Source organism: Gallus gallus, chromosome 10 (assembly GCF_016699485.2).
Source record: "Gallus gallus isolate bGalGal1 chromosome 10, bGalGal1.mat.broiler.GRCg7b, whole genome shotgun sequence".
NCBI lineage: Eukaryota > Metazoa > Chordata > Aves > Galliformes > Phasianidae > Gallus > Gallus gallus.
This window is the reverse complement of record NC_052541.1, coordinates 11,108,140-11,123,381: the sequence shown is the minus strand read 5'-3', so window position 1 is coordinate 11,123,381 and position 15,242 is coordinate 11,108,140. Positions and strand designations below refer to the sequence as shown.

At 44.7% G+C, this 15,242-nt stretch overlaps 1 protein-coding gene across 2 annotated transcripts; it reads right to left on the bottom strand.

Moving 5' to 3' along the window:
- Positions 1–1,357: 1,357 nt before the first annotated feature.
- Positions 1,358–14,098, bottom strand: WHAMM (WAS protein homolog associated with actin, golgi membranes and microtubules). Of its 2 annotated transcripts, none has more exons than XM_040706772.2 (10): positions 13,528–14,098; positions 11,367–11,540; positions 9,879–10,029; positions 9,197–9,366; positions 8,538–8,703; positions 7,446–7,633; positions 5,905–5,991; positions 5,716–5,820; positions 4,898–5,360; positions 1,358–2,657 (listed from the first exon to the last, which is right to left on the bottom strand). In XM_040706772.2, exons 1-10 carry the CDS (start codon positions 14,059–14,061, stop codon positions 2,371–2,373), a joined length of 2,325 nt encoding a protein of 774 aa, XP_040562706.1. In that variant the 5' UTR covers positions 14,062–14,098; the 3' UTR covers positions 1,358–2,370. The 2 variants fall into 2 exon arrangements, with proteins under 2 accessions (XP_040562706.1, XP_413835.3); XM_413835.8 differs by having other exon boundaries at positions 5,725–5,820.
- Positions 14,099–15,242: the final 1,144 nt, after the last annotated feature.

Sequence of the window (15,242 nt, the reverse complement as noted above, 5' to 3'; positions counted from 1 at the left end):
TGACTGAAAGGAGAAGCATTTCTCATCTTTTTGTTAGTCCTAATGAATGCCTTCGTACATATCAGCTTTGTTCCTCTTGCTCCAGGTGTCCTGGCATAGACTTACATCTTCTTATTTTAAGGGATAAAAGGAGGGAATGGAAGGGGGTGAAGGGGATTCTGGGGCACGAGGGCCAGTGGGAGGCCAACAGTGTTCCCAGGTGCATCTGGTGGGGCAGCAGACAGTGAATCATAGTCAAAGAATCACAGAATGGCTTGGGTTGGAGGGGACCCTAATACCCACCCAAGCCCTGGGGGTGGCCCACCAGCTCAGGCTGCCCAGGGCCCATTCAGCCTGGCCTTGAGTACCTGTATTGATGGGGCACCCTCATCTCATGAGGGAGAAGCAGAGGAGCCCTATATGGGTCCTGTAAAGGCCAGGTTAGGCCTTGATTTTTGGTAGAAACAGTAATTCGGTGTTGCTTTTTCCTCTCTTAGCTTTAACAAAGAGGCAGAGGAAAGCATGGACCTGCAGCGTGCAGTCATGGTGGGGCTGGAGAGAACTCTTGTTCTGTTTGCAATGATGAGAAATGAAACAGAGTTCAATGTCCATGCCATATCAGAGCCATCCATCAGGCGATGAAGCCTTGAACTGTTCATTTATGGGATGGAGAAGTGACACTGTGCGGCCTGTTGGCAGGCATTGCTCATGCTTTCAGGCACGGGAGGGCCGTGGGGGCACACGCAGGATACAGCCTCAGCCATGAATCAGCCCTGTGTGTGCCGGGGGCTTGATGACAGAGGAGCCTCATCCATCCCAAAAGGCAGTGCGCTGACAGAACTGCTGACAAATCCATATCTGCGCTGCCATCCCCAGCCACTGCTGCAGGCCTGCGTGCGCTGGGTGCTGCAATCCCGCTGCGATCAAAGGGCAGGCTGTCAGAGCACAGCTCTCCCTGTCAGCCCAAGCAGTCTTTGAATATGTTTGTGTTAAGTCTCCCTAAAAATACTGCCTCATTAAAAGCTCACAAGGCACAGCAACAGGGGGTAGGAGGAACTGAGCCCTCACCATTGGGCTACACAGCAGAGCTTACCACAGAGCCAGCCCCCATCCTGGATTCTCGAGTTGTTCCATCCATCAGCTCTTGTGCATTTACTGATTAAATAGATCTGCTTACTCTACAGTAAAACAAAATATTTGCAAATTGGTTATTGAGCTACACATTTCAGAAATGTTTGAAAAAAGAAATGGATTTACATATATCCCTAGCTTGAATTGCTGCATGGTTGACACTTGCTACCAAAACCAGAGTACTGTGGTGTAAGTGATGCTCACAGCACAGCAGAATCCTGAAATGAGAGCACCCTGAACCCACTTATGCCGTCCGGATCTATTTTTATTAATGGTCAGTGTAAATTCCAGAAGACATTTTGAATCATTTTCGTCACCATCTACTCAAAGTAGCAACAATCTTTAACTGTAATGTAGTTGAGTTTCTAAGGAGGCAGGTTCCAGGGACAATGCAATTAAGTACTGTTTATCAGATAATTTAAACTTATGAGAGGAGCTATAAACATATACTTACGTTGTCATTGGAGTAACACAGCTCTGTAGTACAGGGCTATATTCAAGAAAATATTCTGTACAACATTTTGGCTTTCCTCTCTGCCACTGCTTCAGTAAAACTGTAGATGTAGGAGAAACACTTTTCATCTAGAAACACTCCCAGCTTCCAGCTAAAAAGTAAACTTTTCAGTAATTACCACAGTAGTGGTTATCTCAAAGTCGATAGCAATCTTCCCCAATCAGCACTGCCAGGCTCTTTCTTAAGTGCACACCTCACAACATAATGGTAAGAGGAGTATCCGGTGCAGTTATCTGAGAGCAGACTGTTTAGACAAGCAAAATGTCTGAGAAATTTCTAGACAACAGAAGTAGGAAGATGAGGTACCAAACTATGCCAAGTTTGCTAGACTGCCTTTATGACCACAGGTGACAAAATAGATTTTCATTTCATTTTTCACTCCCAGGAAGTTTTTGTGATAGTGCTACTGTGGAGTAACAACCTAGATAATGTATGTTTCAATCCAGTATATCCAGTATTTTAACTATTTTCGGAAGTGGTGAAAGCTACATAGCATTGAGCCAGAAATAGCTGTTAATGCAAGTATATGTTGGAGTATGACATTTCATGCAAAAATAAGAATCTGCAGCTCCTGCAGAAAATCAACAGGACCCTTTAACTCTACAAACATTTGTGCACTTGAAGAAGAACACACACACAGGCACACACACAATCTCACTGTTCTTTCATTTTGAAAGGCACTCTTCTATGATGTGCAAAAATGAGACCAATACTGTTCCAGTCTGTAGTCTGTTACTCTAAATTGGTTAGCTGTCCCATTCTCCATTATTCTGATCATTATTTTCCTCTTCTTCAGAATCAGCAGACACTTTCTTAATTCTCTGGATGACTGCTTTAATGCTTCTTTCTAGCTCATTAGTAGATTCTTTACTGACATCTTTCTCAGTATCTCTATTCACTTTTCTTAATTTAACTCCTTGCCTTATGGCAGAGAGGATGTTGTCTTTCACAGAGGCATATGGATTTGGCTGTTCCACTTTGCGAAGATGAACTTCACCACGTTTTAGAGAAGCCAACACCTCATCCATCGTGCCTGCAACAGATAAGTCTATTGTTAACAGCAGTAGGAAGACAAGCACATTTACAAGTACAGAATCCTGCCCGCGTGTTCAGGGTTCTTCCTTTCATCTTTGCTAGAGACAGAAGGAAGAATAGTAGTCCCTTCTGGCCCAGTCTCTTAATAGTTTCTGCAGTGCCATGCTCTGGCACTGAAGAGTTAAATCTTTGTATCTTGAATTGAGAAACTAATGCCTCTTCAACATTATACAAGGTTGAGCACTAACAAAGAAATTATACACAAAGGAGAATGCTTTTTTTCATTATAACTTTATGGCCTTTAAAAAAAAAATTACTGAACCAAGAAACCTCTTGTATTCCATATTAGAAACAATCTACCACTCCTAGCTTGCTCAGATGCCTGCTGAGACCGTCAATTGCATTTTTGCTCAGCCAAGAGAAAAATGAAAAGATTTGAGTAGAAGGGTTTGAAACTACACCACTGAAGTCAGTGGGAGCCAGATCACAGCCCAGGCAGGCAAGCAGACAGCTCTGTTCTGTATAGACTTAAAAAAAATAATTCCCATTTTACAACATGATTTAAATCTCAGGCTATGTTTCTGAACTTAAGACCATAAAGAACACCCCAGTGAGAAAGCTTCTGCTGGCTCTGTTGATACACACTGCAATTTGTGTTGTAGTCCTCTTGTTGGATTCTTAGACTGTCAGATGGGGGAAGGCAGTTTCCCTGGACAGCAGTCCAGTCCTATAGCCACAGGTCCGGACCACCTGTACCTCACAACTGCAAGGATTTTTGCCACCCACGGTGTCAGCTGATTGAGCACTGAAAATGCAACATTCTGCTGAATCCTGTGGTACCTTCAGAGACTGACAGAGATGCTAGAAAAAGATCAAGCAGAGACCCACAAGGTTGTCTTGCAACGCCTCCTAATAAGCAAGCTACTAGTGAGGCTGTTCCAGCAGCAATTTGAATACTCTCGTGTACAACTCGTGTTACTAATCAAAGCCTTTTATGAGTATCTGTGGTAGAGTAATCCCACAGTCCTCTTAGTCTGAAGTCAGCACACTAATCCTCTGGATGCACAGTAGTTTGTCATGCTAGCCTGTGTTCAGCCTTCCAACTGCTCAGGCTTCCTCACACCTTGGAAGAATTCAGAATGCTCAACTTTCCTCGGAGTTTCTGCCTGTGGTTTGCCTCTTAAGTGAGAGGATACAAAGGCTGCTTAAATGTATTGTGAATAGTCTGAAAAAGGAATGCTCTGTATTTAAAGACCTTCAGTCTTCAGAGTTCTACTGTGACAAACGGCAATAAAAAAAATTGCTGCCTTCCAACTTAGTTCAACCTGCCCGGCACAGTCCAAATACTTGATAGCTTTAGAGACAAAAATAAGTCTGTTAGCAGGATGTAAGCAGTGCAGTCTCGAGAGGCTGCTGAGCTCTATTCTCATTTAAATGACTGTGCTTCAATTGCAGAGTTCAGCCTTCAATTACACCTGCATGATCTTGCTAACAAAGCAGAGGGGGTAACAGAGCAGAATTTTTGCCCTAGGAATGCAAATATGCCAAAGCTATCCATCTGCCTTTCAAATCCTGATTGAATTCTGCATGAATTCTCTCAAGAATCCTTTATTTAGAAACCAAGCAAATTGTAAGTGGACACAGGCTGTGCATACCTTAGAAATGCAAGCAGCCCAGCTGCTAGCTCCATACATACGTCATAAACACTGAAGTGTAGCCTTAGTACAACCACATATCTACCCACAGCGGTCTTTTGACTGGACAGGTGATTTATCCTCATCAAAATGAGTCATTCTGTTCAACTGTTGTAAAACTGGGGAAAAAATAAGTCTGGTAATAAGGGTTGCTTACCACCAACATGAACAACATGAATAAATTCCCTCTACCTGGAATTTCTGACACCTTTCTACCTCTTACACCAGCGGGATCTTCAGCAAGTGCAGATGTTTTAAAATATCAAACTGAATGTTCAACTAGACAGCATTTCCCCCAAAACACCAAGTCATACACTCTGGAAGTCAGGATCCTGTGGAGCATATCAAACTGGATCAACCAACCATGGTTACTCATTTAGGATCCTGACCTGTGGTGTTACTGCATGCTGATTTTAAACTGAATTTCTAAGAACTTCTTTCTCTTGAGAAAGACTGTATGCTACTATTGTCTAGAACCAGAGGGAGAACTCAAGAATACCAGAAAGGAAGAATGAAAAACATCAGTCAATGTGAGCCTACTTACCTATGCAATTATTTATAGACCTCCTGGATGAGTCATCCTGTTTGTGCAGTGCAGGGCTTTCTGAAGGGTCATCCGAGCTAAGGGGAAGTGGTTTGTCCTCTATTGTTGGTGCTGTCTTTAAATGCAGAGGTAAAGGAGGAGGTAGTGGTGGAGCAGGCGGAGGAGGTGGAGGTGGTGGAGGAGGTAAGGATGGAGAGACCAACTCCTTGCTGTGCTTTTGTTGCTTCAAATCACCAGCAGTAATAAAACTTTGGTCAGAGATATCTGCTGGGGTATTCTGTTGTGAATTTTCTGATACTTGTGCTTCTACTAGCAGCAAGCTCTTTGGCTGCTCTGGTGCTAGCCTTGCTCTTGATTGAGGAGGAGGACGTGCTACTGCAGCCTTCTGAGTGATGTTTCGTGGCAATCTGGGACTAAGAGGCTCTGGATGAGATGTTTTCAGCACAACGTGAGCCGGGCACTTCTGAAAAACAAATCGTAAGCAGAAGGTCACATCTCCATTGGACTAGCCAAACCAACATTCCCAAAGAGACTGAAAAACAGAAGAGCACATGCCTGTACCACTCACCCGCTGAAGATGAAAACTCAACACTAAACATATTTAAAGGAATGTAAAGGTGCTTCTTTTAAAGCTATTTCCTCTTCTATTCTTTGCAGCAGGCTCTCACCTGGAAACTATTTCCTTAGCAGGCTGCATTCTCTTTACTCAATTACACACAGTCCTATTTCAGGCTATCCAAATGGTAGTCTCAGATTTGGGCCATGCTCAAGATATCTGATTTTATGTTTTGATATCATATTGGACAAATGTAACTCACACTACTTACTTCCTTGAATGTCTTCAGTCTCTCGAGTGTTTTCTGACGTTCCTGGCTTATCCAAGCTTTTTTCTTTTTCTCTTCCTCTTTTTTCTTGTCTCTTTTCTGCATTAAAACACAAGTGAGTGAACATTTGTGTGTGAAAACAAGCAGCTGCCCAACTCTTCAAGGCTGCTGTTCAGTACTCACTATTTGTATGCTGTGATGCTGTTGGAAACGTTTTTTCCACTCTTCTGCTTGTTGGAGTCTCTGCCGATGGCTTGCTTCACACTGATCCTGGTAGAACACCAAAATTCATACAATCCTTGGTTAGTTCACATTCACTGTGTGCCATGTGTGCCATTAACTCCCCATGCACAGCTTACTAACAACAACCAGTGCCAAGTGGCCATGTCACGAATGATGGCTAAACTCAACAGGTGGCAAATGTGAGACACTGTGAAGGTGAGATCTGTGGGACTCCTTTATGGCTAAAGCCAATTAGATTTGTGTTTTTTATCCTAACTAATGATAGCTATTCATGCTACAGAGGGAGTATAACCCAGATCTGAAAAGTTGCTTCTGTCTTATGCTTAGGTTAAAAAAAAAAAGAAAGAAAGAAATGGAGAGAAGAAGAAAAAGGCAGCAACAAGCTCTGAGGAAATTTTACCTAAGTCTCACCTGTAGCAAGGGGTGCTGTGACATGTGAAGGAAGGCAAGAAGGAAGTTAGAAGGACACTGCAAAAAAATACAAGGCTACTTTCCCTCTGTCCATTTTATTTGCCATAGCTCCTCTGTGCAAAGGCCAGGGAATCAAATGTAGGTGAAGCACAATGAATGCCTACCAGGAGTACCTTGTGTTAGTAACAAACCTGAAGCTGCAGGCTTCAGTGTTTTCTCCAGGAGTCGCTATTTGTCACTCTATGGGGAGTGGGGGGAAATCCATATGACTCTGCAAGCATTTTGGCTTTAGTGTTACGCAACCAGTAGACAGCAATTAAGTGAATGAAAATAGAAGCAAAGAAAGTGTCTGCAGAGGAAGCAGTTGCAAGCAAGAGACAATGATCATTTGCATAACATTCTCAGTGTCATTCCCACTCTGTAAAGCCTAGCTAGGAGTAGAAGGCCAAACAGACTTGAGCTTGAGCTCTGCTCTCTGCTTCATTGAACCTGTGCAGGTGTAAAATAAGCCCAGCTCACTGGGAAGGTTCACGAGAGTCAACTGTGATCTCACTTGTGTCTTCCTAGTGTTCTGCTTCAGATGGTAAAATAAAGGAAGAAACTCCCCCTCGCACAGAACTGAGAGGCTGGAGAGAGAATTGCAGTAGTTAAATTTCCCCTCCCTCCGAAGGTATCACTGTGTGGGTTGCTCTGTCACTGCAGCTTCCTTCATAGCAGGCCAGATTTTCTCCTGTGCCACAGCTGCTTTGTAAAAGACTGCTTGGGCAAAGCTCTGGCTGGCCACAGCAGGGCTCTGTATGAAGTTTAGCTGACAGAAAAACACCTCCCGAATCACCCACGTGAGTCTGTGCTCTCAATACACCTGAGAGGCACTTGTACCACACAGCAGAGCACGAAGTTGGCTTAGAACCACATTGCCCCTCTTCCTGTTTTAGAGGCCTTGGCAAAGAATCACACATCATCTTCTACGCTCCACCCAAACCTTTCCTATTTGTTTCCTGTCCATCCCTCGTGAGTCAACACTCATGACATCGGCTACAGAAACTGCACATCTCCAGGACTGCATTTACTTTTTTGTTCCTGAGGTAGGCTCTCCTCGCACAGACAGTCCCACGCTTTGTCTCCAACTGCTTAGTCTTCTGCCTCAGCACCGTCATTTCTGACAAGTTAGCGTAATGGTGTTCCATTGTCTGTTCAATGACCTTGAGCTCCTCAGGATTTTCACATGTATCATAGTAAACAACTTCATCCTGTTTCTCTAAAAAGGCATTTGGTATTTTTTTAAAAACCCAAAAATTGCCACAGTTATTTAAACATTTAAAGGACTAATGACATTTTAAAAGCCACTGAGGGCAGTGAGTTAGTTATTAGAAAGTGTAAAGCTCCAGAGCTGAGCTTGGACCTTTCAAGCTTTACGCAAACATGTCATGCTACTCACAGGGGTGCTTTGCAGGATCAGATTTATGCTGTTGACATTTGCTGTTATTCAGCTTCCTCTCTCAAATGTCTCTTAGTGCTTTAACTCCTACCTTCACCAACTGGAGTATTCCTGGAAAACTGAAGGCTGTTCTGAACAAGTAACTTACTTTATTGTTTACCAGCTCTTAATTAAGCAACAAGCTGGAGCAATGTTTACTTCACAGGACACGGTAACAGAGAACTCATCAAGAACAAATAAATATAAAGATACCTAACTTAGTATCAGTAGCATCTAGATACAATGATTTCTTTTTGTCATTACAGGATGTATTTTGCAATTTCTACATGTTAAATTAGAACAAACTTTGATTAACTTCAGGACATATTTCAATAGGTCACAACATCATAGTCCCTATATATAGATCCTGTAGCTATGCAAGCAGTAAGTATTTGCAATGTAAGTTACTCTACATACCAAACCAGTGCACGCATTTGTCATATCTGATGTCAAGATGAACTACCAGTATATATATATTTTTAAATACTTGTGTTATCAAATTAGTGTCAGAAGACAAAATATCAGATAGTGCTAGAACACCAGTGCTTCCCAGATTGCTTTCTATTAGCAGCACCTGAGAAGAGATAATCCTCCTTTATTTTTTAATTATTATTATTTTAAATACAAAGAGCAGGTCACCACTTTTGTGTTCTAGATATATGCTTAATTATTTCTTTATTCTTACCTTTAATCTGTCTCCTCAAAGTGTCCAGCTGTACAATAAGCAGCATTTCTTCGTGTTTCAATACATCAAGCTGTACATTATATAATTCCAATTGGGTTTCATAATAATATATTTCTAGCTCCTCTGCCACAGTTACATTCTCTTCTTGTTCATTGAGGTTCTCCATCTGTACAGCCCCAAGCAGAAAATAAAAAAACATTGATAACCAAATATACACACAGGAAACAAGCATGCACGCATGCATACTTCGATCTATGAAGTTGCCCAGATATCTGCAGAACCTGACCTATTCTGGCAGCTGCTGAAGTGCTTTGGTATGTAAATAACAGAATATCAGAAATGGGTTGGAGCAGAACTCCAAGGAGGCAGCAGCCACATTAGTCTAAAGATGTAGTTTTACCTTCAGTCTACCAGGACAGACTTCATTGTGATCTGCACAAATAACACTATTACTCTTGGAAAATAAAAGCCAGATACACCCAGCAGCAGTAAAACGGCCCTGTAAAATACATAGCACTGAACGTAGGTCCTTTGCTGAAAGAGGTCTCTCAAGTTTCTCATAAACAAAGAGATTGAGAGCCTCCCCATGACCCCCTTGGTAGGTTTTGATCAGCCTTTCACAAAACACTGACAGCAAATGAGGCTTCGCAGCATCTTACATTTTTCTGAATAGCAGCTCTCTTCTGTTTCAGGCATAACTCTCTTGCCCTCAGATGCTGAAGGGTCTCTTTAGCCAACATACATTTCAGGTTTTCTAGTCGTGGCAAAGCTGAAGCCCAGGTGGCTTTACCAAATCTTTCCTGGTCTTGTTCCATCTGCTTGTGCATTGCTGCAGATTAAAATATTGCAATAAGAGATGAGAAATGGAGAAAACCAATAATCTGAGTGCATTTATATACTACAGCTGCAGTAGTAAAAATGGTGATGCTATCAAACAATGTCTGAAGCTTTTTTAAAATTAAAGAAGATTGAATTTACTATTTCATACATAAGTAAAATACTTTATTGACATGTCTTAGCAGTTACATGGTGATCTGCACAGTTAACATGCTGAAGTCCTTCATGCTTGCACACCAAGGGTTGAAAGTGTGCACATGCTTTCTGTTCAGAGGTTTGTAGCCTTTGTATTAGGCCTTAGCAATATTTGGGTGCGAGCAAAATGCACGCTGTAAATCAAATTGGTTAAAAGATGTAAAATTTTAGGTGAATAAAATGTTTCTTGAGCTGGACACTCACCCTAACCTTGGAGTTTGAAGAGAGAGCAGCAAAGGTACTAAAAAGAGCTCTCAATAGCCTAAATCAAGCACTTAGGAAGCCTTTTGTGTAAACCATTCTGATTACCTGACAGAGCCTTCACCGTTTCCTTGAAGTACTTCACAGTTATATCCTGGATGGAGCACACAGCACTCTCAGCTCGCTTAGTCCATTCTTCAGCATCTTTTTGCAAAGCTGCTACTCTTTTAGGTCCCAGGTTATCATACTGTAAAGATTTCTGCAAAGAGACAAAATTCCCAGTTATCAGCTGGTTACAACAGAGGTACATCTTGCACTGTGCTCTACTGACAGACATTCCTAACAAGGCACAGCACATGGCAAGCATGGCCTTCTCTCCTGCCACAAAGTGAACCACTCGTCACGCCTGCGCCTGACCGTTCCTCATTCTGAGCTAACTCAGAAACTTTGTACCTTACTCATGACATTGAAACATTCACTTTGGATCAATTTATTTCTTAAAATACTTTTTTAAACTAAGATCTTAAAAATAATGACCAACTGAAGTGTTTTTGGTTGTTACTAAAAGTGACACAAATACACTCTGTGTGTTATGTTCACTTCTATTTTTCCCTCACGTGTTGACAGCACATCACCCTGTCAGGTTCTCCAGCTTGGCAGTTCTTTCACATAGGACCAGGGATTTAGAAAAGAAACATAAGATATTTTTTTCAAGTCCACGAGGAGTACATATGTACAGAACTAGTATTCAATTTTTTTTTCTCTCTGAAAAGCATCCAGATTCCAAATGAGCCTGCACATCCTTATGAATTATATAGCAGCAAACTTTGGGCTTCATCCTCTCCAATTTAATTTTTTAGTACAGCATATTTAGTACTGCATATTTTGTCCTTCGCAGCTTAAGCTTTGAATTCCTAAAAAACCTTCCTTAATCTAAACTTAGTGTAGTTCAGCTCCTTTCTGGAACACTAACAGCTCACCTTAATTTGAAAAAATCAAATAGCAGATGGCCCACTTTCCCAGGGACATTATTAATTACAAGTTATTTCACTGTGTGCTTCCAGTTTAAGGTACACACAAAAAGAAATGAAAAAAAAAATGACAAATTTGAGCTTGTACTCCTAACAGGAGTAGCACCAATACATGTCTGTTTTCTTGGCCAAGTCTTCTCTACCTTTTGTTTTACTTCCAGAGCTGAGCTGATGTCGTGCATCAGCACTGGGCAGAATGGCATTCTCACTGTCACAAACTGATCCCACTGAAGGTGACACGATGAAAGCTTCTTAGACCTCTGCAAATGCAGCTCACTGGAAAGTAAAGCAGGCAGGTAGAGCTCAGGGATGTTTTCCTATTAAGCCCTCAAGATGCAGAGAAGGGGGACACCAGTGGAGTAGAGCTGCAGTTCCATTCAAACCAATACCACAGACTCAGATCCTCTGAGAGCAGTTCTGCCTCAACTCTACACTTCTCAGTCACATTTGTTGGCTTCACGGGAGGAAAAAAAAAACAAAAGCAAGTGAAGGCAAAACTAGGGAGTACGAAGTGATGCCTCACTCTCACTATGTAACCCGTACACTTCATAAAGACAGAACCTACCAGGATTTCCAGTTTGCACAGTGTTGCCAGTTCCCGCATGTCTCGGAAGGGCTGCAGCAAGTACTGGTAGAACTGTGTTGCCATGGTAACCAAATCCTGATAAGCTTCGTCTTCTTCCTCATAAACCTTCATCAAAGCCACCATTGTGTCAGCGTTTTTATGCTGCTGAAGAACCTAGTGGGATAAAAGGTAAATCAGGCTTGGCTGCTTTACTATGTGTGTTGGCTGCTGATGGGCTGTGGTGGAAGGCACCTGTCATTTATCACCAGGTGAAACAGGCACAGCTTCCCAGCACTCAAGGCAGCCAGCAGCCACCCCAGCATGAAATACTATTAACACCACGCTAACGGGCACTGATTGCTCTGTACCGTATTAGGAGACTGCAAGGAGTTTTGCCCAGGCCCAGTCATCATGCCCAGGGCCTCCTACAGCAGAAATCCCAGCAGTTGTGTGTAGGTGACTCGGTCACTGCTTTTTATAAACACAAGTGGTAAAGGGCAACTCTGCATACTGAAAGGGCAAGGAAGGTATTCTTAAACTCTTGCATCTCCCCCACAATTACTATATACCCATTAATAAGAAATGAGCGTCTGGACCCAAATTTCTGACTTCAGGCTTAGAAAAACCAAAATGAGACTTAAAAATAAGAATTCTACTCCTGCTATAGCCTACAGTTAAATCCCATTGTCATTTGCACAATTTCTAACAGCTTACTCAGATCACAGTCCTAGTGATAGAAGATTTTATAACCTGTAATTCATGCAGTGAGCTACTCTCTTCCTGACACATCAATCCCCCTTTGATGTCTTCAGTTGCTCCTCTGATAAAACACAAAGCAGGAAACTTCCCCTAATTGCTTCCGTTTACTGGCTAAAATCAAAACTTTGAAGATTTTTCTTTGACAGCAGCTACCAGAGACCGTGGAGCACTCTACAAAGCAGGACACAACAAGGCAGCTGAGGCCACCGAGAACCACAGATCTCCTTGGAAAGACACTGCTTGGTCTGCAGCTCCTTGAGGGAAGGAACAAAGTGAGAAAAAGCACCTAGAAATGATGGCTTGGTTGTGTTGCAACTGAGAAGCACTGGAATTAAATCATCACCCTTCCTCCTGCCAGCTGAGTCCAACAGCAGAAGCAAAGGTCACAGCTGCAGAGGAATCTCCCCAGGGAAGCTGTGGCAGGAGAACAGCAGGACAGAGCAGCAGTGTTTCTGATAACCCCTTAAGATCTGAAGCCCCTCAATCAGTCCTAAGTCTACCTGGAGCAGTGTAAAAGACTTCCCCCGCTCCCCATAGAAACAACAGTTCACTTTCTCATGAGAAAACCATTTATCAGAATTTGCTTTTTGCAGGCAGAGGGATTTTTGCTTTTGGTTGGGTTTCTTGTCTGTTTGGGTTTGTCTGGATAAAATCCTTGCTTTTACACAATCTGCCGTTCTTTCCATGAAACTGCTCAAACATTAATCCAAGTGCATTCTCTAGTTGTGTTGGCACTGCTGCCCTTGGGTTTCTGTTCTCCTTTCCAGCACTTGCTGTCTTTGAGCAAGCAGACAAAAACCATTTATACAGTACTACTCTCGTATTACACTGGTAAGTTCTGCATTCTTCTATCCTGGCCCAGAGGATGAAATACTTGAGAAGGATGTGGATGGAGAAAGGGAAGAGCAATGCTCTGATACTTAGGGCTAGCTTAGAGCCTGAAGATAGAACTTTTATTTCCGGCTTTGCTCTATAAATCTAATGTAACTTGGTCTACATTGCAAAGGAATGAGTTTATGTCCCTGTCAGGCCTGCATGTGCAACAACACTCTTTATGTTTAGACACACCTAAAATACAGTTAGAAAATAAAACGGAGTTGCCCTCAGCCACCCAAGCACACATTCCTGAGCTGCTTGCACGAGACCACCGAGGCTACAATGTATTTCTAAGCGGCCCACAAACTGTTACAGTCCTTCTGCCACAAGAACTGTAGCTCTCCCATGTACCATTGGACGAGAATACACTGTAAACTAGAGTTCCTTTCTAAAGAGCGTCTTTCTGAAACAATAACGGCGTCCCACCGCTCAGCAGCAGGCGCTCAACCCGGGCTGCCCACTTCGCCGACCCCCGGCCGGCCCACAGCAGCACAGCCCGGTCCCAGCCCCGCCCGAGGGCCCATACCCGCCGCAGGGCCTCCTTGGCCCGGGCCAGGTGGCCGTGCAGGGCCTTCCCGCGGAACTCGTGGAGGCTCTCGAAGTATTCGTCGTCGCGGCGGTCGGCGGCGAAGAGGACGTCCAGCAGCACGCGGCCGCCGCACAGCTCCAGCGCCCAGCCCAGGTAGCGCTCCAGCTGTCGGCACAGCTCCGCCACCTCGGCCTCGCTCGGAGCCGGGCCGCTGGGGAACAGCACGGCCCAGAGCCCGCCCGAAGCGCCGGGCAGCGCGGGCGGCAGCGCGGGCAATGCGGGCTCCAGGCGCGGGCAGACGGCCGCCAGCTGCCGGTGGACGCCGCGCAGGGCCGGCGCCGAGAAGAGGCCTGCCCAGCTCTGCGGGGCCCGCTCCGCCGTCTCGGCCCGGCAGTGGCAGGTGACGGCGAAGGCGCCCTCCGCCTCGTTCCAGCCCACCAGGAAGCGGAGGCGCGGCGGCGGCTGAGGCTCGGCGAAGGCGGTGTCGCGGACAGCTACCCACCCCTCCAGGCTGTCGGGCTGCGGCTCCATGATGGCGGCAGCCGCCGAACGGGGCAAACAGAAACTCGGCCGCCTTAAGGGAGCAGCACGCAGCTGGGAAAGGGACGGGGCCTGAGCGGCGGGGCGCGCGGTCCCATTGGCTGGAGCCGATCGGGGGCGGGGCCGGCGCGGAAAGGGGCGGGGTGAGCCGCTCCTCGCGCTGTGGTACGGAAATAAACACTTCGCCGGAAAGGGCGGGAAGGAGGGGCTGCGCGCGAGGCGTGTGTGGAGATCTGGGGTGGGAGAAAAAATAGGGAAAAAAAAAAAAAAAAAGGAAAAATGAAAGCAAAACAAAAGAGAAAAAAATCGTTATTTTTTGTAAAAAGCAGCGGGCAGAGCACACCAGGCTCTCAGCTGAGCAAGAGGCAGCCCTGCTGCCTTCCCTCAGAGCAGAATCATGGCGCGTACCTCAGGCTTCTGTGGCCATCTCGCTGCACCGCCATCTCCCCGTGCCGCTGTGGGCCTCAGCTGTAGCTGCTCCTGCCACAGATCTGAGGAGGCAGCTGTGTGCCAGCAGCTCTCTTCCAGCCATCCTTCCCTGCCTCTCCAGAGTTGTTCCCTTTGTCACCACAAAGCTCCACGCTCCTTTCCTGCCATGCAAAATGGAGGTGCCCAGAGGCTCGGCTCCCTGCTCCTGTGCAGCATGGCAGCTTTGGAGTTGTGTCTAAATCCAGTCATAAAAGATGGTCCCCAAAAACAGGAGAACAAAATGAGCCAGCTTCCATAGGGTATTGCTCCTCAGGCATCTAATACTTGCCCTGTGAATATCCCCTCCTTTCTCAGCAGTTGAATGACTTCAGGAGGAGGGTGGCATGCAGTAGTAAAGGTTGGAAAAGCACACCCAGTCCAACCATGAACCTTTCCCCACCATGCCCCTCAGTGTCACATCCACCCTGTTCTTGAACACCTCCATAGACAGAGACTCCACCCCTTCCCTGGGCAACCTGTACCAATGCCTCACCACTACTCCTGAGAAGAAATTTTTCCTAATATCCAACCTGAATACATGTGTTGGCCTCCTTCAATGAGCCCCTATGAAAAGACCTGAAAGCCTCACAGTAGAGCGGGAAGTGACACAGCTTTTTGTACAACACGTATCTCTCATCTAGGCTTGTGATCAAGGCTGAATTTAATTTACGGTAAACAAAACATTGTGTTCTGGTCTTTGGAAG

What these genes read in the sequence shown, in the direction of transcription:
- WHAMM (XM_040706772.2), bottom strand. Translation starts at nt 14,061, where the DNA reads ATGGAGCCGCAGCCCGACAGCCTGGAGGGGTGGGTAGCTGTCCGCGAC. An exon ending in CCAAGGAGGCCCTGCGGCGG is followed by an intron (nt 11,541 to 13,527) that starts GTATGGGCCCTC and finishes TTATCCCACTAG; the next exon opens with GTTCTTCAGCAGCATAAAAA. An exon ending in TGTGCAAACTGGAAATCCTG is followed by an intron (nt 10,030 to 11,366) that starts GTAGGTTCTGTC and finishes GTCTCTTTGCAG; the next exon opens with AAATCTTTACAGTATGATAA.